Below are 24,671 nucleotides of genomic sequence, written 5' to 3' on the forward strand. Positions count from 1 at the left end.
AGAGAGTCTTCCAAAGTCTCTGAAAATACACATCGCCTGCTTTAATGATTGCTCTGTGTCTCCTAGGAAGAGGAGTACATTGTCTGCATATAATGCGATTCTCTCCTCCCCTATTGTTCTCCTGAACCCAGCCATGTTTGTGTTTGATCTTATTGCAATAACCAAAGGCTTTGCCAGAGCAAAAAGCAGCGGTGACAGTGGGCACCCCTGTCTCGTCCCCCTCTCCATTTGGATCTTACCTGAGTAATCATTGTTGACTCTGATTTTTGCGCTAGGTGCATTATATAGTATTTTTATCCACCTAATAAACGAGGGGCCAAAACCAAATTCTTCCAGTACTCACCATATATATTCCCATTCTAGGCTATCAAAATCCTTAACCACATCTAGTGACATTACTGCTCTTTCTCCAGTGTTATCTGTTGGTATCTGTAAATTAAGTAATACCCTCCTAATGTTCATGCAAGTTGATCTACTAGGGATAAACCCTGTTTGATCTGGTTGTATCAGTTTGGATATTACCTTATTTAACCTAGCTGCCATTAATTTAGCCAGTATCTTAGCACCCGAACAGAGTAGGGAAATGGGCCTATAGGAAGTAGTTTCCAACGGGTCCTTCCCCTCTTTATGCAAAATTATTATCGTTGCTTCAGTCATAGAAGTGGGCAGTTTCCCCTCCACCTCCGCCCAGTTCAGCACTTTAAGAAGCTCCGGGAGCAGTATTTCCCCATAATATTTATAGGTTTCTACTGGGAGACCATCTGGTCCAGGGGATTTCTGATTGGCCATCTTTGTCACAGCTAGCTGTATTTCTTCAAGGGTTATTGGGGCTTCCATTCCTTCTTTATCCACTTCTATAAAGGGAAGGTATCTCCATTTTCCCCCAAAAATTGTCCAGTTCCTCTCCTCCCGCAGTCCCCTGTGACTTATACAGATTTTCATATTATTGTCTAAACGTATCTGTGATCTCTGATACCCGGGAGGTAATTTCTCCCCTCCCCGTCCTGATCGCCGGGACTGCAGAGGGGGAGGAATTTGTTCTCACCAAGTGAGCCAACATCCGTCCCACGTTTTCTCCCTGTCCAAAAGCGACTTGCTTCTGGAATAATCGTTTATTCTCAGATTTCCTGGTCACAACCACTTTATATTCCTCTTGTTTATTTAACCAAATGCTTGGTTTCTCTGGGGAGGGGGCTTCCACATGTTCCTTTTCTGCCTTTACCAATTCCTTCCTGATCTTATTCTCCCATTCCCTAGATGTATTTTTAATTCTTGCCACCTGCTGTATACATATACCCCTGATAAATGCCTTCAGTGTGTCCCACATCACTCCCCTCGTCACTGTGCCCTCATTAAATTCTATAAACCCTTTTATTTTAAATACTATCTCTTCTGTATTCCCCATTCCCCATTCTGTATTCCCCATTTGTTTTGTTCCCTTCTAAGTTCACCGAAACCATCACTAGTGAATGGTCAGACACCCCCCTGGGATAGTATGCTATATCTTTTATTACCTGGGATGCTTCCTCATTACCTAGAACCAGGTCTATCCTGGAAAGTGTAGAATAAGTGCTTGAAAGGCATGAATATTGTAGCGTATTTGGGTTCCTCATTCTCCATATATCAAATAATCCAGCTTCCTGTAAAAACTGATACAACCTGCTCTCAGAGCTGTACTGCCCCTATTTTACTAATGGGAACCTATCCAGTTTTTTATCTATAACCTCATTAAAGTCCCCTAATGCTATAATGGGTATCCCCGTTTTATCCATCATAAATTCCATTAACCACTTCCCGCCCGCCCTATAGCGGATTGACGTCCGGGAAGTGGTTCTGTTATCCTGACTGGACGTCATATGACGTCCAGCAGGATAACATGCCGCAGCGCGCCCCCGGGGGCGCGCATCGCGGCGATCGGTGGAGCGGTGTGTCAGTCTGACACACCGCTACACTGATCTTGGTAAAGAGCCTCCGGCGGAGGCTCTTTACCACGTGATCAGCCGTGTCCAATCACGGCTGATCACGCTGTCAATAGGAAGAGCCGTTGATCGGCTCTTCCTCACTCGTGTCTGACAGACGCGAGTAGAGGAGAGCCGACCGGCGGCTCTCCTGGCAGGGGGGGTCTGTGCTGATTGTTTATCAGCGCAGCCCCCCCGCAGATCAGCACACTGGACCACCAGGGATTGCCACTAGGACCACCAGGGAAGGGGCAACATGTGGATGGCCAGGTATGTACCCCATGGCCATCCACATGTGCCCAGTGTGCCAAATCTGTGCCAATCAGTGCCCACAAATGGGCACTGATTGGCACCATTATGTTGCAGTGATGCCCAGCAATGCCACCCTAAGGGGCATCACTGCAAACAAGCAGTGCCATCAGTGCCACCCATCAGTGTCCATTCATGCCACCTGTCAGTGCCCATCCGTGCCCATCTATCAGTGCCCATCCATGCCCATTTGTGCCAACTATCAGTGCCACCCATAAGTAACCATTAATGCCACCTATGAGTGCCCATCAGTGCCGCCTATAAGTGCCCATCTGTTCCACCTATGAGTGCCCATCAGTGCCGCATACCAGGTCCACCTATCAGTGCCCATCAGTGCCGCCTATCGGTGCCCATCAGTGCCGCCTATCAGTGCCCATCATCAGTGCCCGTCAGTGCCACCTCATTGGTGCCACCTCATCGGTGCCCATCAGTGCAGCCATATCAGTGCCCGTCATTGAAGAAGAAAACGTACTTATTTACAAAAAAGTTTTAACAGAAACAAAGAAAAACTTGTTTTTTTTTCAAAATTTTCGGTCTTTTTTTCTTTTCAAATATTTTATTGGTAATTTCACATACAACTGTTACATTAAGTTCCATACATAGTTTCGATTGAATATATGACGGTGTACATAAAAATAATGCTGAAGAATTTTGGTTTTAATGAAAACTAAATACTAAGATAGCATATAAATTTCTAAATTATGCAGCATGCTGGAACTAGTAGCGCATATATTTGAGGGATTAGAGGGAGGTATAATCCCTTTTTTTAAACATTCTAAATCTGGGCCAGTCCCCTATAACAGTGGTGGGGGGGGCCCTCGAGTGCATTGCTTGTAATAGAGTATAGTACCTATTTTCAGTTTTAGAGGGTAAGGTGGGGTGGAGAGGTGAAATTCTGAAAAAAAAAGAAAAAAGGGGGGGGTAGTAAAAGGGGGAGTATAGACGGGACAGTTGTAGATAGGAAAAGGGGGTAGAGGGAGGTGCCAGCTAACCCGCGCGGGTTCGGGAGCCAAAATAGAGTCTCGGGTTGACGCCTAGGCCCATTTAAAGCGATACTAGGTCTTCATCGATGTCTGTTGGTAAAAAGTGTTCAACCCAGGGTCGCCAGACTCTGTTGTGTCGGGTGGCTTTATCTAGGATTTTTGCCTCTGTTTTGCTATGTATCATTGCTTGGGTAATCCTATTCTTTGTTTCGACTATGTTAAGAGTGGGTGTTTTCCAAGCCTTAGCTATCGTCTGTTTGGCTGCTGTGAATAAATGTAGAAGGAGTCGGAGTTGTGATCTGGTGTAGCCTTGTGGAAAGAGGTTGAGGAGGGCTATTGTGGGGTTAGGAGTTAAAGTAATTTGGTGAAGGGTGGTAGCCATCTGAAATATTATTACCCAGAAGCGTTGTACTTGTGGGCATGTCCACCATATATGTAGGTGTGTGCCCCTTTCCCCACAACCTCTGAAGCAGTTAGGGGAGGATTCAGGTAGAAACTTGACAATTCTAGCTGGGACTAGATACCAGCGCATTAATACTTTATAGTTCGCTTCTGAGGCAATAACATTCTGGGAGGAGCTTTTTGTGTTAGACCATATGGTCGACCAGTCTTCTGGTTCAAGGGTAGTGTCGAGGTCTCTAAACCATCTTTGTGCATATGTGGGTAGGTCTGGGGGTGGCAATGTAAAATGGGAGTATAGGCGAGAGATAATACCAGGGGCATGCGGATCCGACTCGCACATACGCTCAAACTCGGTCAGAGTATCCAGACCAGAGTTGGATTTTGTGGATATTTGCACAAAATGTTTAATTTGAAGGTAGCGGAAACATTCCTTGTGAGGGAGTTTTGTTTGCTCCTGGATAGTTGGAAAGGGCTTCACAGTGTCTCCACTAACGAGATCGCAGATGCGAGTCAGACCCGCCTGGACCCAGGCATGGAATGAGGTTGGTTCTGTGTATGCTGGGAGAAATTGAGGGTGACCTAAATAAGATAAAAGTGGGGAGTGTGGAGAGATTAGCTTAAAAGGAGCTTTTAGTCTGTCCCAAAGTCTAAGTGTGTGAAGTGTCAATGGGTTAGATATGGGTCCTCTAGCTGATGTAGAAAGCCATAGCAAATTACCTATATTAATCGGGTATACATCAATGGCTTCGAGTGCCACCCAAAGTGGGGTTTCCGTCTTGGCATGATACAAGATAGACTGTGCTAGGCGGGCTGCGTGGTAGTAATGTGAGAAGTTGGGTATGCCCAGGCCGCCGTAGAGCTTGTTGCGGAGAAGAGTCGGTCTCGCCACTCTGGGTCTAGTAGGACCCCATATATATTTGAAGACTTTATTCTGTAGAATCCTATGGTAATAAGGAGGGACCTTGATAGGGAGTACTCTATATAAGTATAACAGTTTTGGTAATAGGGACATTTTCACAGCAGCTATACGACCTAGCCAGGAGACACATAGCGGTAACCAGGTGTTTAGTAAGGAGGATATTTGTGAAAGCATTGGGAGGTAATTAGATTGGAACAGGTTGGTGGGATCTTTAGTGAGCTTGATTCCTAAATATGGAATCGATGTGGTGGACCAGAGGAAGGGGAAATTGCTGCGTAATGTTTCTAGAGCAGCTTGTGGCAGGGACACATCGAGGGCCCTCGATTTGGACTGGTTGACCTCAAGTCCAGATATGTTAGAGAATTTATCTAGGGTGCTCATAAGATTAGGTAATGTGGTGTGGGGTGAAGTAATGAAGAGAAGTGCGTCATCAGCAAAGAGGCATATTTTGTGGGAGGTGGATGCTATGTCTAAGCCTCGAATGTCGGGATTAGATCTAATCAGGGCTGCCAGGGGTTCGATAGTGAGTGCGAAGAGCAGGGGGGATAATGGGCATCCCTGTCTAGTCCCCCGCGCTATTGGAAAAGGATCTGATCGGAATCCGGAGTAGTGCACATACGCTTGTGGGTGGTTGTAAAGGGCCTTGATCCAATTTAGGAAGTTGGGACCGAAGCCCCAACGTTGGAGGATAAAAATTAGGTAGGGCCATGAGACTGTATCGAAGGCTTTGCGTATATCTAAGGAAAGGAGATGCATGGGGATCTTACGGGAACGGGCCAGATGTTGCAAGAGAATTATTCGTCTGATATTGTCGCTCGCTTGTCGTTTGGGTATGAAGCCAACCTTTTCGGTCTTTTTTTATTTGTTGCGCAAAAAATAAAAACCGCAGAGGTGATCAAATACCACCAAAAGAAAGCTCTATTTGTGGGAACAAAATGATAAAAAATTTGTTTGGGTACAGTGTAGCATGACCGCGCAATCGTCATTCAAATTGCGACGGCGCTGAAAGCTGAAAATTGGTCTGGGCGGGAAGGTGTCTTAGTGCCTGGTATTGAAGTGGTTAATCTATACAGGACTCCTAATTTAAAGGTTGGAGGAATGTAAATATTTGCAAGAACATATTCCCTATTTTCAATAATACCATGGAAAAAGATATAGCGTCCCAACTCGTCTATGCTGATCTGCCTGCAGGTGAATACCACACCTCTCTTAATCAGCACTGTTACTCCTCTTCAATAAGAGGAGTGCACTGAATGATACTGGAATTGAAATCTTGTATTTCCAACCTTCAGCTTAGTTTCTTTGGTTAAATGTGTCTCCTGCAGGCAGACCAGCCCTATCTCGTGTGTCTCTAAAGCATCAAAGATTGCAGCTCTCTTTGCTGGATTACCCATCCCACGGACATTCCAAGAGCCAATTTTTAATACTCTAGATTGCATTATGAGTCAAACAAAAGAAGGAAAAAACAGAAGACCAAAAAAACAAAACCAACAAACAAATTAAAAACCCCGTGCACAAAAAAAAAAAACATTTCTCTTGTCCATAAACATCCCCTTATGCCTAACGCGCAACCCGGTATACCTGCGTTCCATTTTGTACACCAGTTTGTGTCATTACCCCTGTATGTACTTCATGTACAAGCTTACTCATCCATTTTCCTCTTGAAAGTGTTTTATGTACAAAATTTAACATTAATATTGTGTTTATATTTAATTCTGTGCTTTCCTCCTACTTTTTTAAAAATTATATTTTCCTGGAGATACCTATGTGCATATTTTATCAATACTTTAGTGCTTTTCCGTTCATATCCTCTTGTTAATTTAACTATAAAAATTATATCTTCCTTCTGACCCCTCCATAACCTCAATATGTACCCATTGTGATACCTTACTACCCTCCCCACCCCTATTCTCCCTCCCCCTCCCTCCTTACACCTATCTAGGTTATCCCTTAGGGCTTTTTTTGTGATCGGCACAAACACACTCTCACTCTCCTCTTCACCTACTACCGTGACTCTCCCCCCCACCCCCCTGCCCCATCCCCCAACAAATTTTATTTTGATACATTTCCCATACATTCATTAGGCTGTGTGTCTCCCTCCACCCCCCAAACAATATGCATTTTACTTTTCCCACTAAACCTCAATATGACCCATCTTCAAGCTATGTATTTCCACGTCTTGCTAATTGGTCCTTTTTGTCCTCCAGCCATGTTATTGCTCCCTCCGGGGAGTCAAAAAACTGAGTCCCACCCAGAGCTACCACTCATAGCCGAGCTGGATATAATAATGCATAGGTAACATCAAATTTTTGAAGACTGCGCTCAATTTCCGTGAACCCCGCTCTGCGCTTCTGCAGATCTGGTGAGAAGTCGAGATACATCAAGATCTTAGCTCCACCATAAAAGATATTCCCCACCTCCCTCCCCTTATGCAGCAGAATTACTTTATCCTTATAATTTAAACATTTCTTTAACATTGGTCTAGGGTATCCTCCTGATGGTGGGGGTTTAAAGGGACTCTATGCGCTCTTTCGATCGAAAACTGTTGCGAAAATGTTTCTCTTCCAAATAACTCAACGAACCATTTTTCCAGAAATTCATTTGGATTAGGCCCCTCACTCTTTTCCGGGAGTCCCACCAACCTCACATTGTCCCTGCGAAGCCTGTTTTCCATCTCATCCAATTCTCCAACAAGCTTGCCCATTTGATCTTTCAAAATTTTAACTTCTTGTTTTACTGGATATAGGTCATCCTCTATTTGGCTTATTCTCCCTTCCACAACAGTTATTCTCTCGGCAGTTTTTTGAAGATCATGCCGTACCAACGACAGCTCCTCTTTGACGCCCTTCATTTGTTCACATAGTTCCCCCAATGACTGCTTGCATACATTGACTACCAGTAATACATCATTTAATGTGGGGGTTCCCTCGACAGGGGGGGCTGTTAAGGAGATTGGTATAACATTTTCTATCAGAGCTGTACTTTTATCGCCTGTATTTTTGGCTACTGCAGCTACCGTTTGGCCTTGACTTTTCCTGTCCGTTGGTGCTTTGGACTGGGACTGGGACTGTTGCCCCCCTTTAATTGGGGTATGATCCAGGGTATGGGCATATTTTTCCAGTTCCCCCTATCTTTATTTTCTTTTGCCAACGGCAAAGACTGTGGCCCCATATTCTCCTGGCTGGGATGCTCATCCCTTTTTCTCCTTGCTGACATGTCCAATCTCCAGCTATCCAGCCCAGATATTTAAGGAGTGTCACAGGCACTCAAACCAGTTGCAGAAAAAGCCAAGGCAAATTTAAGAGTCTATGAGAGGATTTGTAGATGAGAAAAAAAGGGAAAAAGCAAGAAAAATCACAGGGAGCTTATTCTGTGCTTGTATTTACCAGGGGCAGCGGTATCCTATATATTCAATTTATCCAATATCCAGCACATCAAATATACTGCATTACACTATGGCTCACCATATACATGTATGCAATATGCCAACATTTCGCCCAGCACTGTCTCTAGCTCTGCATATCTCTGCGTATCTCCTTTACTTCTTTACTTTACTTCTTTCCCCAATTCTCTCTTTTAGTACCAGAAGTACCAGCCAGCAGTACCAGTACCTGCCAGCAGTACCAGTACTCACCAGCAGTACCAGTACTCACCAGCAGTACCAGCACCTGTCCGCAGTACCCAACAGCAGTAACAACCCAGGAGGAGAGACAGCAGCAGCCACCAGTTATAACCACCTGGGGGACAGCAGCAACCAGCTGCAGGAATCCTGAGGAAGAAGTGAAGATCGAGGTCAGTTGAGATGCAGGTAAACCGCTGTGCAGCCTTAGGCCCCTTTCACACGATCAGTCCGATTGGGTCTGCCTGTCTGTTTTTCAGTCGGACCCTCCATTCACCTCTATAGAGCGGCAGATGTAAACTGACTCGTGTTTGCTTACACCCGCCTATCTACAATCCAGTCTCCTTAAAAAAACAGAAGGGGATCTGTCCCCTTCTGTCTGGGCAGATTGGAGGGCCCTTAGGGTAGAGCGGGCTGCATCTGTGTCTGCTCTACATATGCAGAGTGGACACAGACCTGTCATCCGCCCGCTACGCTCATTGTGGGCCGTGACCTGTTACCAAGTCGCTAAAGTGGCCCTCACTCCTCAAAAGGTTGGGCACCCCTGCCCTAGCCCATCTCTACTCAGCACAATCATTGGTAAGAATGGAACTCTTGCTTTTTTACACTCAGCCGACCTTCAGGAAGATCTTCAATAACATACTGACTACTGAGCAACCAGCAACTGTAGTGAAAAAAAGCAAAGTGCAGGTGGTCAGAAGTATGTCATATACAGCCCAGTGTACAGAATGCATTAGTCAGGGTTGGTCATATGACTGGTGTGGAGGTGGTCAGGGTGTCACCAGTGCAGTACAGTGTCATCATATGACTGGTGTGGGGTGGTCAGGGTGTCACCAGTGCAGTACAGTGTCATCATATGACTGGTGTGGGGTGATCAGGGTGTCACCAGTACAGTACAGCGTCATCAAATGACTGGTGTGGGGTGATCAGGGTGTCACCAGTACAGTACAGTGTCTTCATATGACTGGTGTGGGGTGATCAGGGTGTCACCAATGCAGTACAGCGTCATCATATGACTGGTGTGAGGTGATCAGGGTGTCACCAGTGCAGTTCAGTGTCATTATATGACTGGTGTGGGGTGATCAGGCTGTCACCAGTACAGTACAGCATCATCATATGACTGGTGTGGGGTGATCAGGGTGTCACCAGTGCAGTACAGTGTCATCATATGACTGGTGTGGGGTGATCAGGGTGTCACCAATGCAGTACAGCGTCATCATATGACTGGTGTGAGGTGATCAGGGTGTCACCAGTGCAGTTCAGTGTCATTATATGACTGGTGTGGGGTGATCAGGCTGTCACCAGTACAGTACAGCATCATCATATGACTGGTGTGGGGTGATCAGGGTGTCACCAGTGCAGTACAGTGTCATCATATGACTGGTGTGGGGTGATCAGGGTGTCACCAGTGCAGTACAGTGTCATCATATGACTGGTGTGGGGTGATCAGGGTGTCACCAGTACAGTACAGTGTCATCATATGACTGGTGTGAGGTGATCATGGTGTCACCAGTGCAGTACAGTGTCATCATATGACTGGTGTGGGGTGATCAGGGTGTCACCAGTACAGTGTCATCATATGACTGGTGTGGGGTGATCAGGGTGTCACCAGTACAGTACAGTGTCATAATATGACTGGTGTGGGGTGATCAGGCTGTCACCAGTGCAGTACAGTGTCATCATATGGTGGCGGTGATCAGGGATACTGACTGGTGACAGTATGTAAAATAAATAATGTGTACTACTCTGGGGGATTAATCAGGGATTTGTTTTACACTGTTACTGCTTATAACACTGATAATCACTGTTATAAGCAATAGTTTTAACTGTCACGAATGTCTTTCATTCACGACAGCCTGCTTACTATTGTGATGCTGTGATTGGCAACAGCTAATCACATTGTACAGGGTGCTATGATTTCCCCAGGTAGCATGTGATAGCTGTTGGCCTATCACAGCATAACAATGGTAAGTAAGCCGTCATGAATGGAAGCCATTCATGGTAGTTTTTCTTACACTTAATCATGTGATCGCTATGATTGGTCATAGCGATCACATGATACCCCGGACACTAACAGAGGCCTGGTAGTGAGTGCCTCAGGTGGTGCCAATTGTGCATGAGCTGAGCGATGTACCAGTATGTCGCTCAGCCTAAAGCTTCCACCCACCCACAGTAAATATACTGTGGGTGGGCGGCAAATAGGTAAAGTATCACCGATGAGCAATTTTTGGGTTCCAAAGTTTGTCTTCATTGCACTGATACACACAATATTTTTTTTCTGTTCAATACATTTTTATTATAGTTTTACTTCTAACAAGATTGCAAATAAAATATAAAGTAATAGTAAAGGTATTAGCCCCCATTCACATCAGGTGTGACTTGACAGTTTAAAGTCGCAGGACAAGTCGCACCCTATTTGCAATGATGTAATCATTCAGCACAATTGAGGCAAACTGCATGCAGCAGTGTATCCTCTCCTTTCAGAGATCTGCTCCCAGCTACACTGCTTGCACTATCTGCCCTCCTGGCTGCTCTGAATAACTCCCAGGGCAAGGTATTAAAGGGTTAAGCCCTTTAGAAGGCCAGCTACATGTGGAAGTCTCTCCTTTTGAGAATCCCTGGGTGTACTGATGTACTCACTCTGTCCACCTTGCTCCCACTGCTTTTCAGGTGGGATTGCAAGTCAAACAGCTCTGCTGATTGGATCCTCCTGAGCCAGGCAAAGCCCAGCCTGGAGATGGAGTCTCCCCTAGACCTAGGAGACCCCTCCTAGGCCACTGACAGCCTCCTCAGCACTCTATCTTCCACCCAACTCCCCTGCTAGCATGGCTGTACCATATTTAAGGGCCGGTCTAACCACCGTTCCAGGACAGTATGTCTGGGGATTGGACAGGTTCCCCTAAGTATGCAGATTAACCCTCCTGGACCCCCACCTACTAACGTCTAGAAGTTTCTACAAAACTTCCAGAACCAGGGGGAGACACCAGAGTCATCCAGCCTGACCTGAGGTTAACCTTGACCCAGATTTCAGGCTTGCACTTACCACAAGTCATAAATTTGCCTGTACTTAAATGAATAGCACACTAGAGGGTGCTACACAGAAAATAAATAAGAGGGAGAGGCCTTCTAAGTGCAGTATAAAGACATATTTATTGTTAAACAGAATAGGCAACTCACATGTATGAGCAAGCTAAGCGCTCTTCATAAAAAAGCAAATCGCTGTAATAAATGTGTGCGTCTCCCTGCAAGTGGTCTCTGTGAGGTGTACACAGCTCCAGTGCTGACAGGTCCCTCAGCTTGCCTCAGAACTATGCTGGAAAGCACCGACCCACCGGACGGAAGTGACATAATGATTGGAGGATAACTGGGGGCGTGGCTACACATTTCAGAGCATGTGCACTCCTTTCTTAGGCCTAGGCTTGAGAAAGAAGTGCGCTTGCTCTAAAATGTGTAGCCACACTCTTTGAAAAAGCCCATTCAAATGCATTAGGGGCATGGTTTTACTATGTGTGTGGGCCAGCAGAGATGAGTGTTGTTGATCGGAGGTGGCTGGTGCAGTGAGAACAGTCGTATACACACTGACAGCCGCTGGACAGGGAGAGAGATCTCTGTATTGCTGGTATTTGCTGGGCTATGCTGATTGGTTCTTGTGTGAGTGTATTTTATAAATAATATGATATGAACTGTTGTTCATGAGGCCCTCCGAAGAAGACGTGATGACGAAACGCATTAGTGCATGACCATGCAGCTAAGCTAAGCTTTCACGTTAGGATCTTGAATCTGGGGTCTGATTTGTATTATTTAGAGCTGAGTGGGGTTTCTATCATTTATATGACAACCATATTATTATTATTATTATTATTGCTACTAGATGGAGCAAAGGAAATCGCTTTATGAAATCAAAGATGTCCAATATTCATCACAGCCGGTCATATTCATTCAACTATTTTTTTTTTAAAACAGACCTCCTAAGTGTTTGTGAAATTTTACAACACAAAATGTACTCAGCCAATGAAAGGTAATGACTCCATTTTTATTTTTATCCTGCTATCAATGGCCAACACGGTACAACACTTCCACGTCTTCGGTGATCTCTGTTCTCCTTATGAACTGTTTCTTACATGATGAAGATCAGCCATGGAGTATATCTGAGGTGTATATCAGGGTGTGCTTCTTCCCCACATGAGAGCTGTGATGTCCAGCAACATTCATATAGAAGACATTTCCCACACTCAAGTCACTAATACACCTCAAGGGTTGCGTGTGATCCCTGATGTACAGGAAGACAGGACTTCAGTGAGGAACAATTCCCTCACTCAGGACAGGAGATTGTCTTCTCCCCTGTGTGAGATCTCTGATGTCTGTAAAGACTGGACTTCTCTGAAAAAAATTTCCCACACTCAGAACAGGAATACGGCTTCTCCCCTGTGTGAGTTTTCTGATGTGTGTAAAGATGTGACTTCTGTGAACAACATTTCCCACACTCAGGACAGGAATACGGCTTCTCCCCAGTGTGAGATCTCTTATGTATATTAAGATGGGACTTCCGTGAAAAACATTTCCCGCACTCGGGACAGGAATATGGCTTCTCCCCAGTGTGAGATCTCTGATGTATGTAAAGATCAAATTTCCGTGAAAAACATTTCCCGCACTCAGGACAGGAATACGGCTTCTCCCTCGTGTGAGATCTCTGATGTTTGTCAAGACTGGACTTCACTGAAAAACATTTCCCGCACTCAGGACAGGAATACGGCTTCTCTCCTGTGTGAGATCTTATATGCACCTGAAGATGGGATCTAAAACGGAAACACTTCCCGCACTCAATACAGCAAAAGCTCTTCTCTGTCCTCTGAAGGAGGACACCATCCCTCACAGTCTGAGGTTCCTCAGGATAAGAGGAATACGATGGTCCATCTACACTGTGTGGTGCCGGATGGACATTTGAGGTAGCTGGGTTTTCTTCTAGACTATACTGTGTGATGTCCTCATCTTCTACTTTACAGTCTGGAGACAAAGTGAGACAATCCTCTGAGGTTTTCCTCATCTCCCGTCCATCTACTAAAATAGAAATAAAAAAGATTATTACTAGACATGAGCAGATTGGTTCCCCTAAACCAGGACTCCGCCCACATCAGGCAGCTTTGTCTCTGAGGATCTTACAATTCCCCCCTCAAGGCAACTAGTAAATGGGTCCTCTGATATCCTACCAGTTCATTTCTTTATTCATGGACCTTAGTCAGAGAGTGAGGAAACAATGAGAACTGTCTTTTTTAGGAGTGATAGGAAAAGTAAATGCCGCTTTAGGTGAGTGATGGAACCAGGTAGGCTGGGGAATGGACTCTTCCAAGGGGTGCTAGCCTCGGCTCACCGGCCGTGCAATATAGATAAAAGGAATGAATGGCTGCACACCAAAGTAGTGATGAATCTCTTTATTGTAAAATCCGTAACATTAATGACACCACAGGACAGGCAAACAGGTACAGGTAGACGTGTTTCACACAGCGACGCTGCATATAGGAGTGACAGTGATGAGGGGATTATAGGACGAGTGTCCCCACCCCCTCTATCACTCATTGCCATCTTCCCAACACAAGAAGTCCTGCACTTCCTTATTTAGACCGTAAATTAGTCATGAATAACAGCGGGACTGAGCCCCACCAGAGGTCAGAGAGTGAGGATGGGGGGAGAACAACCAAGATGAAGACTGGACTGATCCTGAAGACCACCATCATTGGGTTGACTCCTCCCTCATTATCACTTTATGTTTAAAGTTCCAAAGTCTGAGAATGTTATCACATTATTATCAACATGTAAAAGTCTGTGCTCCTATCAAATCATCAGATATAAAATGTCCAGCTGGTAGAAAATGGGAGTAACAAAAGAAAATACATATTATGTTTATATATAGCAGTGGGTAGAGAGCAGAAGTCAGGACTATGTAATGTACAACATATTGTATAATATACAGCAGATAGGACTATATAGTATCAGAATGATGCAATGTACAACATAGAGTATATAGTGCAGGGATCAGGAGTATGTCATGTACAATATAAATTATACAGTGTAAGGGTTCATAATATTGGTATTCAGTGGAAGCTTAAATGTTTACATGAGACAAGTTGCAGAGGTCCCACACCGCTGCCTCCCATCTTCTGAGACTGCACTCAGTGACTTGGGTCTGAGACTATACAGACATATCCCTCCACCCGGCACAGCCAGCAGAGAACAGAACAAGTAATCTTGGGAGAATTGTTCTGTCAGAGATCTTACCCGACTCAAGGCATGGGGAAGAAGACTGAAAGTACATACCCCAGGTGCCTAGGTCTAGTAACACCTATGATGAAAATCAACATTTTGGGGATGTGGCTTGTGCACACACGAAGATGGCAGCCTAAGCTTAGAGCTCCTCACGGCCGACCGGACGAACGCAGCTTACGGGCAGGAAAAAGGCCCCATCGAGACCCCCAGGCATCCACCACACTCCCACGGTACTCACCGCACAGATGTCCCGCAAGCGGAGCCAGGAAAGAGGCCCAAAAAGCTCATGGCCTTCTTCTTCCAGCTCGGCGGGGCACAGGGAAGAAGCCAAGCTGGCGCCACTGGAGCCGCAGTGAGATCACTCGCGGCATATACAGATCTCCCAGATGAGCATCCACATGAAACAAGGGGTGGATCAGCATCCTTTTCTCCCCACGACTCCTCTCCTGCATCTCTGGTCTCCCAGAGCCCAGCTAAATTGAGGATGCGGATGGATCCTTCTCACCAGGCCGCAGACACATTGAGTACAGGCCTGCACAATGATAATGCAATCTCTTCACTGCAATCCTCAATAGCTGCATTCCCAACATCAGGGCAGCCTGTATTAGATACCACAATAAAAAGATATGCTCATGTCACTTCAATCCTCCCACATGACAAACCTGTCCTCCCTGATTCATAAGATTTCTCTGGAGATGAAGCATATGGATGATAGAGTGCAGTATATGGAAAACAAAATGGAGGAGTGCACTGATACAGTGATTGACTTAGTGGATGCATTTACAGAGCAAAAAGATGACTATGTGGATCAAAGCAAAGCTGGCGGACCAAAAGGACCGCAATAACACTAAAATATGCGGCATCCCTGAGTCCATTCCACCCACAGAGTTGCACAAGTACGCTAGCACCATGTTTTCTAACCTACTGCCAGAATGATCTTCAATAGCACTCACCATTGACCATATTCACAGTATACCTAAACCACGTCACCTGGAAGAAACTATCCCCAAAGATGTACTCTTGTGGATCCACTTCTATCAGGCCAAAGAACAAATCCTTTCAAAGGCAAGGGAAGTATCCACCCTTCCAGCACCATACTCGGATATACAACTGTTTGTGTACCTGTCACAATTTACCTTACAAATGTGAAGGAAACTAAAGACGGTAACAAAAGCCCTAACTAACCATAAGATTGCATACAGGTGGCGCTACCCGGCTACTATACTGGCCACATACAATGGAACCCATCACACAATCTCTACCATTGAAGGAGGAATGAAACTTCTCCATACATGGGGAATCATCCCGGAACCCCCATACAACCTACCTGATACATGCAGGAAACCAAATCCCTTTCACTTTGGCCATAATCATGGGAACAGCAAAGCTAAACACAAGTGAGGACCCCCTGCCCTACAATCAATAGGCAATAGCAATAAGGCCGGTTTGGCTTGATGCTCAACCAACCAGTTTTTGAACTTTCCCCCAAGTTCGGTCAGCATCTCTCAAGAGTTGCACACTGCTGATGTGATTGTTATATTTTCAGTTGTATCTTTTCATTTTTTTTATTTCTATCTAATTGCCATCTAGATAAAGGAAGGCCCGTAGACGTGGTGTATCTGGATTTTGCAAAATCATTTGACACAGTTCCCCATAAACGTTTACTGTACAAAATAAGGTCCGTTGACATGGACCATAGGGTGAGTACATGGATTGAAAACTGGCTACAAGGGCGAGTTCAGAGGGTGGTGATAAATGGGGAGTACTCAGAATGGTCAGGGGTGGGTAGTGGGGTCCCCCAGGGTCCTGTGCTGGGGCCAATCCTATTTTTTTAGTTCATAAACAACCTGGAGGATGGGATAAACAGTTCAATCTCTGTATTTGCAGACAATATTTAAGCTAAGCAGGACAATAACTTCTCCGCAGGATGTGGAAACCTTGCAAGAAGATCTGAACAAATTAATGGGGTGGCAACTACATGGCAAATGAGGTTCAATGTAGAAAAATGTAAAATAATGCATTTGGGTGGGAAAAATATGAATGCAATCTATACACTGGGGGGAGAACCTCTGGGGGAATCTAGGATGGAAAAGGACCTGGGGGTCCTAATAGATGATAGGCTCAGCAATGGCATGCAATGCCAAGCTGCTGCTAACAAAGCAAACAGAATATTGGCATTAAAAAGGGGATCAACTCCAGAGATAAAACGATAATTCTCCCGTTCTACAAGACTCTGGTCCGGCCGCACTGGAGTATGCTGTCCAGTTCTGGGCACCAGTCCTCAGGAAGGATGTACTGGAAATGGAGCGAGTACAAAGAAGGGCAACAAAGCTAATAAAGGGTCTGGAGGATCTTAGTTATGAGGAAAGGTTGCGAGCACTGAACTTATTCTCTCTGGAAAAGAGACGCTTGAGAGGGGATATGATTTCAATTTACAAATACTGTACTGGTGACCCCACAATAGGGATAAAACTTTTTTGCAGAAGAGAGTTTAACAAGACACATGGCCACTCATTAAAATTAGAAGAAAAGAGGTTTAACCTTAAACTACGTAGAGGGTTCTTTACTGTAATGCCGCATACACACGGTTGGAATTTCCGACGGGAAATGTTCGATTGGAGCTTGTTGTCGGAATTTTTGACCGTGTGTAGGCTCAATCGGACATTTTCCGTCGGGATTCCCGACAAACAAAATTTGAGATCTGGATCTCAAGTTTTCCGACAACAAAATCCGTTGTCGTAAATTCCGATCGTGTGTTCACAATTCCGACACACAAAATTCCATGCATGCTCGGAATCAAGCAGAAGAGCCGCACTGGCTATTGAGCTTAATTTTTCTCGGCTCGTCGTACGTGTTGTATGTTACCGCGTTCTTGGCGATCGGAATTTCCGTCAAGATTTGAGTGACCATGTGTATGCAAGACAAGTTTGAGCCAACATCCGTCGGGAAAAAAAACATGGATTTTGTTGTCGGAATGTGCGATCGTGTGTACGCGGCATTAGAGTGGCAAAGATGTGGAATTCCCTTCCACAGGCGGTGGTCTCAGAGAGGGGCATTGATAGTTTCAAGAAACTTTTAAATAAGCACCTGAACGACCGCAACATACAGGGATATAAAATGTAATACTGACATATAATCACACACACATAGGTTGGATTTGATGGATTTGTGTCTTTTTTCAACCTCACCTTCTATGTAACTATGTAACTAAATCATTATTTCAACACAACTTTTTACCATTTCGCACTAAACGACAAGAAGATCTCACCAGGCTGGCGTTGTTTGAATTCTCATGGATGGGGCACTTAGCAGCCTTTAAAATGCTTCACCTTCCCCAAATCCTTTATCTATTCAGAACCCTCCCGATCCCAATACAGACTAGCTACTTCAAAACACTACAAACTGTTCTGTCAATTCATATGGCAGGGTAAAACAACTAGATGCGGTCATGTTAAACTAATTAAACAACGGCAGGCAGGAGGAACTGGCTACGTAGACTTTCAGGATTATTACTTGTCCTCGGTGCTCACACAATCAAAAGAATGGTTTATATCTTCCCCTTCCACATTATGGGGGAAAATGGAAACTTCTACTATCCCAGGTGGCAATTTACCTTCATGGCTATTCTCTATTGCGCTTGGAGCTAAAATCCCTCCCTATGTCTCCCCAACAATTATAGCAACACTCAAAACCTGGGACCGATTGATAAAAACTAGCTCATCACACCCTCTCAAATCAACTGTCCAAATCCCTCTGGAGGCACTGCATAATTGTCAGGGCTGGGCTCAGCCCTTCCTTCTCTGAGGTGGCCGCTCAGCTGTCGGCTAATTGCCAGCTCCTATCTCTCCACAGTTACTCAGCTGTTGATGATATCCTGCTCGTCAGTCCTGACTACTTAAGCCGTCCAAGTCCAGAGGTTCTCTGCCTTCGCCTTGGTCACATCACAGAAACTCCTGCGATCCTATTCAAGACTTGCTTTGCTGACATCCCTTCTGGCTCCAGATCCTACTTGCTGTTCCACTACATTGATCCCTGACTTCTGGCTTGGCTGGCTATCCGTTCCGGTTACTGAACTTTGGCTATGTTTTGACTACGTTTGTTCTTTTTACTTTTATTATTAAACAAGTGTGATTTAACTGTACTTATGTCTCGGCCTAATTTCATGGTTTCTGACAATAATTTAATGCAATCAAGATCCTATGCAACATGGAATAACATACATAACTGATCTGATCAGCAAAGAAAAAAAGAACAAGGTTTGGTACTTTATATGAAACATGCAGCTGGGGAGATATCACAGCATCGTACTATAGTAAAGTCTGGTGAGTAAACCATCAGTTAGGACCATATATCAAAACATAGTAGCATAATAACCATCATTTTACTTATCACCCAGGTAGACATAACTAAATTCTTTTTACCATATTACTAGTCACTATGTTATACACCTTATGTTATATTATTTTTACATACCTAATTTTACCACTTTCTATAGATGGGATATATCTGTGTGATTCACACCACTTTCTTTATCCATGGGGATCTCGTCCCTGGATTGCCTCTCCTTAGTGCTCATTCCACCGATATAGTGGGGTTTGCTGCCTCACCTCCCGGGGCTGATGATCCTCCCGCCTGACCCTCAATTCCCCATGCCCAGACTTATATCTGAATTGTAAGTATGAGTGTGAGACCTATTCCTTTATAGTCATAACATTTATCTTATACAATTACCCAATTCAATATCCATCTCTAACATTTTATAGACATCCCTTCTGCAACTTCTCCTGAAGACTGGCTCTACAGCCACGAAACGCGTCGAGCTATTAGATGCTACCCTCTGCTAATTATTTTACAGATGTTACCATTAGTATGTTCCATTGGATTATACCAATTCTTATTATGTTTTATTGTGGAGATATGCAGCAATCAGTCTGGTATTTTTATTATGCTGTTATTGTGTACTATGCCTTTATGCTATCCTGTTACTATGTATTATGTCAAGGAATAAAGCTTTCCCAATTTACTATGATGGTTATTATGCTACTATGTTTTGATATATGGTCCTAACTGATGGTTTACTCACCAGACATTACTATAGTACGATGCTGTGATATCTCCCCGGCTGCATGTTTCATATAAAGTCCCAAACCTTGTTCTTTTATATTTCCAATTATTGGGGATGGAGGCACATTCCTTGGCCTCATACAAAGTCCCAAACTCGTTTTCCCTTATTCAAAGAAAAAATTATACCATTCCCCACACTACAAAAAAGAGTTTCACCTACCAAACTCAGACCCATTCCTTTACATTCAAACTCAACCTTGTTTTGCCACACTCCCAACATGGTCCTGCAAAATTCCACAATTGGCTTGGATATTTTTTAGAACCCCCCAACACCACGTCAAAAGGAGATATCACTCTTCTATAATCTTCTCCAACAAAAAAAAATATCTTTACCGAATCAACCCCATTACTTAGATGGGAATCAGATCTAGAATGTACCTATACAGTAGATCAATGGGAAAAGGCCTTGAAATCCACATATAAAACCACCTGTTGTTCCACCCTATGGAAACTGTCAATCAAACTGACACAGCGTTGGTACCTAGCCCCTGATAGATTGTCTAAATATGACACAAAACTAGATGATAAATGTTGGAGGATGTGCAGACAGAGGGGAGATATGCTCCATATATTCTGGAAATGCCCCAAATTAACACATTATTGGAAATAAATCTTCCAATTACTCTCTGAAATTACTCAAACGATAATCCCTCTGAGGCCTTCACTGTGTCAGGGCTGGACTCAGCCCTTCCTTCTCTGAGCTGGCCGCTCAGCTGTTGGCCAATTGCCAGCTCCCATCTCTCTCCACAGTTACTTAGCTGTTGATGATATCCTGCTCATCAGTCCTGCCTACTTAAGCCATCCAGTCCTTCGCCTTAAGCTCTGCCTTCGCCTTGGTCAACATCACAGTGACGATCTCCTGTGTTTCTGTTAAAAGACTTGCTTTTCTGACATCCCTTCTGGCTCCAGATCCTGCTTGTTGTCTCTCTACGTTGATCCCTGACTTCTGGCTTGGCTGACTATCTGTTCCGGTTACTGAACTTTGGCTATGTTTTGACTATGTTTGTTCTTTTTACTTTTATAATTAAACAAGTGTGATTTAACTGTACTTCTGTCTCGGCCAGATTTCATGGTTTCTGACACACTGGCGCTATTATCTCTAGACATAGAATACCCAAAGCCGGTTAGAAATATCATAACACATGTATTACTGTCAAGACTCAACATCACCAGAAAATGGAGAAAAACTGCCCCACCCACACTGAGTGATGTGGTGAATGCAACCCACGTACACTTCATCCATGAATCAACACTAGCATTGAGACACAAAAACAAGGAGCATAGCTTCAAACTGTGGCAACCATGGATAATCTGGACTAGATCCCCAGGAACTGTCAAGGCTCTCAGCTCCTAACTTTGATAGATAGAAATCCTATTGTTCTACTTCAATGGTTTAATGTTTACTGTTTGAGTCACTTTGGAATTATAGACTTGCACTATTAAGGTATACATTATAAGAGAGAGGGAGTTGTCTCCAACCCGGGCACAGTATTGCACCCACAGGGGTGTCCGGGAGGGTAGTCAACTCTTCTACCTTCGCCCCCTATCCAGAGAAATCAAATAAAATCACATAACGATAATACTATCCACGATGATATTGGTATATTATCTCATATATAGGTATCTATAGTTAGTAAACAAAAAAACTCTACATTACTCGACGGATACTGTTGTTTGTGTGTCTGTATGTTAACTTGTCTACTTACCTCTGTTATAAATGAAAAATATCAATAGAAATCTATTGAACGAAAATCCACATTTTGCTGCCAGCTGAACCCCAGAATCTCCATAAATCCAGTCTAGATACATAAATTGTGTCTGCAGCACAGAGAAGGAAGATTATCCAAGAGAAATACAGGAATACAGGACAGGGAACACAGCTCAGGAAAGTGACCAGGGGATTACAGGCGGATATCACCCAGTCCTTGCCCTACTCTGGACCAATCAGTGAGCAGTATGGGTGGAAGAATGTATTTAGTGTTAATGACCCACCTGTGCTGATTTCTGTAAGAGTGCCGTCCCCTAGAATTAGCCTCATTATTCCATCCTCCTCCATAGATTGCTGATCATCGCTCACATAAGTCTCTTCTTCTTTCACCTCAACTTTAAAATCTCTCAGGCTTCCACTCTGAATATATAATAAAAAAATGACATCAATTGTAACAATGCAGATAATGTACAGATACTAATGATACTATCAGTGATTGTTCTTCATCTACCTGATGATGGTGAGGGATGGTGTGATCTTCCTGTGTGGAATCCCGGGAATACAGAGGATGAGGACATCTCTCTGGTGGGTTCCTGGTATTAGGTGGCTCCATAATATACTTGTGTCCTTCTGAAAACTTCTTCATCACTCCATACTCTTCATCCTCCTCTTTATACTCTTCTTTAACATCAATATTATCATCCCCGAGGTTTCCACTCTGTATATATAATAAAACATTCATTGTAACAAACATGCTGTGTATAAATCAGAACTACCAATAACTGTCAATTATCTACCTGATGATGGTGAGGGATGGTGTGATCTTCCTGTGTGGAATCCCGGGAATACAGAGGACGGGGACATCTCTCTGGTGGGTTTCTGTAGCTGGATGACTCCACCATGGTGTCCTGGTACAGATCTTTGTGTTCTTTAAGATACTCTGACTCCTCCATCACCCCATCCTTATCATCCTCCTCTTTTATCTCTTCTTTAACTTCAACTTTAGAATCTCTCAGGTTTCCACTCTGAATATATAATAAAAATGACATCAAAGGTAACAATGCAGATAACGTACAGATCCTAATGATACTATCAGTGATTGTTCCTCATCTACCTGATGATGGTGGGGGATGGTGTGACCTTCCTGTGTGGAATCCCGGGAATACAGAGGACGGGGACATCTCTCTGGTGGGTTCCCATTACTGGATCCATCTGTAGGAAACACACACACTGACTGAATACATTGTTTCTATGTGTTTATCAGATGATGGGGGATCTAGGTGGACCCTCCGTACTGCTCTCTCCTTTACAATAAAGTCTCCTCTTACCCGATGATGTGAGGGGCGGCTGATTGTCCATCATGATGTCCTTGTAGAGATCCTTGTGTCCTTCTAAATACTCCCACTCCTCCATGGAGAAATAGACAGTGACATCCTGACACCTTATAGGAACCTGACACACACAATGATACAGTCACCATCCAGACACATCCCTTGTCTGTTACTGGATAATGTCCCAGAATTCCCAGCACCGCTCACCTCTCCTCCATGATCTCTCTGGTGACTTCTAGAATCTTCTTTTTATTTCTCTATTCTATCAGGGAGGGAGGGGGAGGCAATGTGAAGGTCATATGATCTTCAGACTTCACAGGAGGAAAACTCTAGATCTGAACACAAATAGTAAAATTAAATGATATTCCCAGAATCCTCCTCACCTCACCATTCAGGTCTCCATTTTATTAAAGCCCAACTTCAGACTGAGGTATAATTTACCCACACAGAACCCCCACACTATGCAGAATAAAAGCTTGTAGCAGGCATTCTGATGTCATTACATACAATACTGGTACAACAGTCCTACTTTGCTAGTGAAGATACCAAGGGTCCACCCACTTCCAAAGATCATCAGAAAAAGAGCCAGATGGATGGACATTGGGAGGAGGAGGTGTGAGGTCAGTGTGATGTCATAGGACATATAGACTCTGGATGGAGGGACATTGGGAGGAGGAGCTGTGAGGTCAGTGTGATGTCATAGGACATATAGACTCTGGATGGAGGGACATTTGGATGGGGAGATTTGAGGGGTCCTCTATATGAGGCTCCTGTGCAAACCAAATCATTGTTCCTGGGTGTGTCCTACCTCTCCTAAACTGAAGAGTGAACTTTGACCTTTACCATTTAGAAATCTGTCAGGAATCTGTGAAAGTAAGCTCTCATGTGATCAGGTGACGTGCGGAGGAATGGAGTGTAAATAGCAGGCAATTTTCTCCAGAGCTCCTAATGGTGGGGATGGATTTTGCTGAGTGCTGGTGCCAAGTTTCCACCCCCCAGGATCACTGCAGGTGTGGAGAAAAGCTGTGTAAGAGGATATGGAGGAGAGATGAGGAGGAGATCCAGGAATCAGGATAAAGGTGAGGACAAGCAACAGACGAGCGCATCCAAGAGATGAAGCCGGGGTCACTACACAGAAAATCAATCCAAGGAAACAACAGGCAGGACGAGGAATAGCAAGAAGGAGCTCAGAGACAAATGAGAATATTGCTCAGCCAATGGGAGATTATCTCAGCATGACTTACATAATGAAGGAGATGAGGGGGAGGGGAGGGCTTGACAAATTTGCTTTGAATCTCGGAGTCAGTTAAAAAGTTAGGAGACAGTTTTCGTTAGTGTACTGTGGGCTGTCAGCGCCCGGGGCAAGGCAAGTAATTTGTGAGGTGCAGAATGCAGGACACGGGGTGAAGTTTGCAGAACACGGGACATGGGGTGCAGGGTACCGGAGACGTGTGTAGATCACTACAGGACATGGGAAGCAGGAAAAGGGTGCAGAATGCTGGATATGTGGTGCAGGGTTTTGAACACAGGACATGGGGTGCAGTACGGAAAACATGGGGTGCAGAACATGGAGTGAAGGGTGGAGGTCACTGCAGGACATGGGGTGCAGAACACAGGACATGGAGTGTAGGACAGTAATCCAATCCCCCTCCTCCTGTGTCCTCCTGCATGTCCTGTACATCTCCCCCAGCAGTGTGTGAGAGCAGAGTGGATGGAGAGGACATCTTGTGTACATAAAGCAGCATGTCCCTCCCTGGCTGGTTTCTTAGCTGGCTGCTTTGCACGCTTGTCCTGGTTACTCCTGTAAGGACTCTGTAGTCCTGTTTCTCAGCACCTTGTGGAGATCTTTGTGGCAGTGCCGAGGTGGCGCCATGTTGGAGATTCGGTCCCGCTCCTTCCTCTCTGTTCTGCCGGAGGGCTCTGCAGGGACACAGGCAGCTGTGGGTGGAAGCAGGAGCCGATGGTGACAGTAATGTGGCCGCGGAAAGGAGAAAGATCGGCAGCGGGAGCTCAGTGAGATGAGTCCTCTCATGTCCTGTCCTGTCCAGTTCACCCCT

At 44.6% G+C, this 24,671-nt stretch overlaps 1 protein-coding gene across 1 annotated transcript in view; it reads right to left on the minus strand.

Annotated features, from left to right (window-relative positions):
• The window catches only part of LOC141121918 (uncharacterized), a 274,854-nt gene that overhangs the window by 187,148 nt on the left and 63,035 nt on the right, over positions 1-24,671 (minus strand). The window contains exon 4 of the mRNA XM_073611667.1: positions 22,398-22,495. Within this exon, the coding sequence (XP_073467768.1) occupies positions 22,398-22,495 (98 nt within the window). The remainder of the gene's footprint in view (positions 1-22,397; positions 22,496-24,671) is intronic.

This window comes from Aquarana catesbeiana, unplaced genomic scaffold, assembly GCF_042186555.1.
Source record: "Aquarana catesbeiana isolate 2022-GZ unplaced genomic scaffold, ASM4218655v1 unanchor234, whole genome shotgun sequence".
In the NCBI taxonomy this organism is placed as follows: domain Eukaryota; kingdom Metazoa; phylum Chordata; class Amphibia; order Anura; family Ranidae; genus Aquarana; species Aquarana catesbeiana.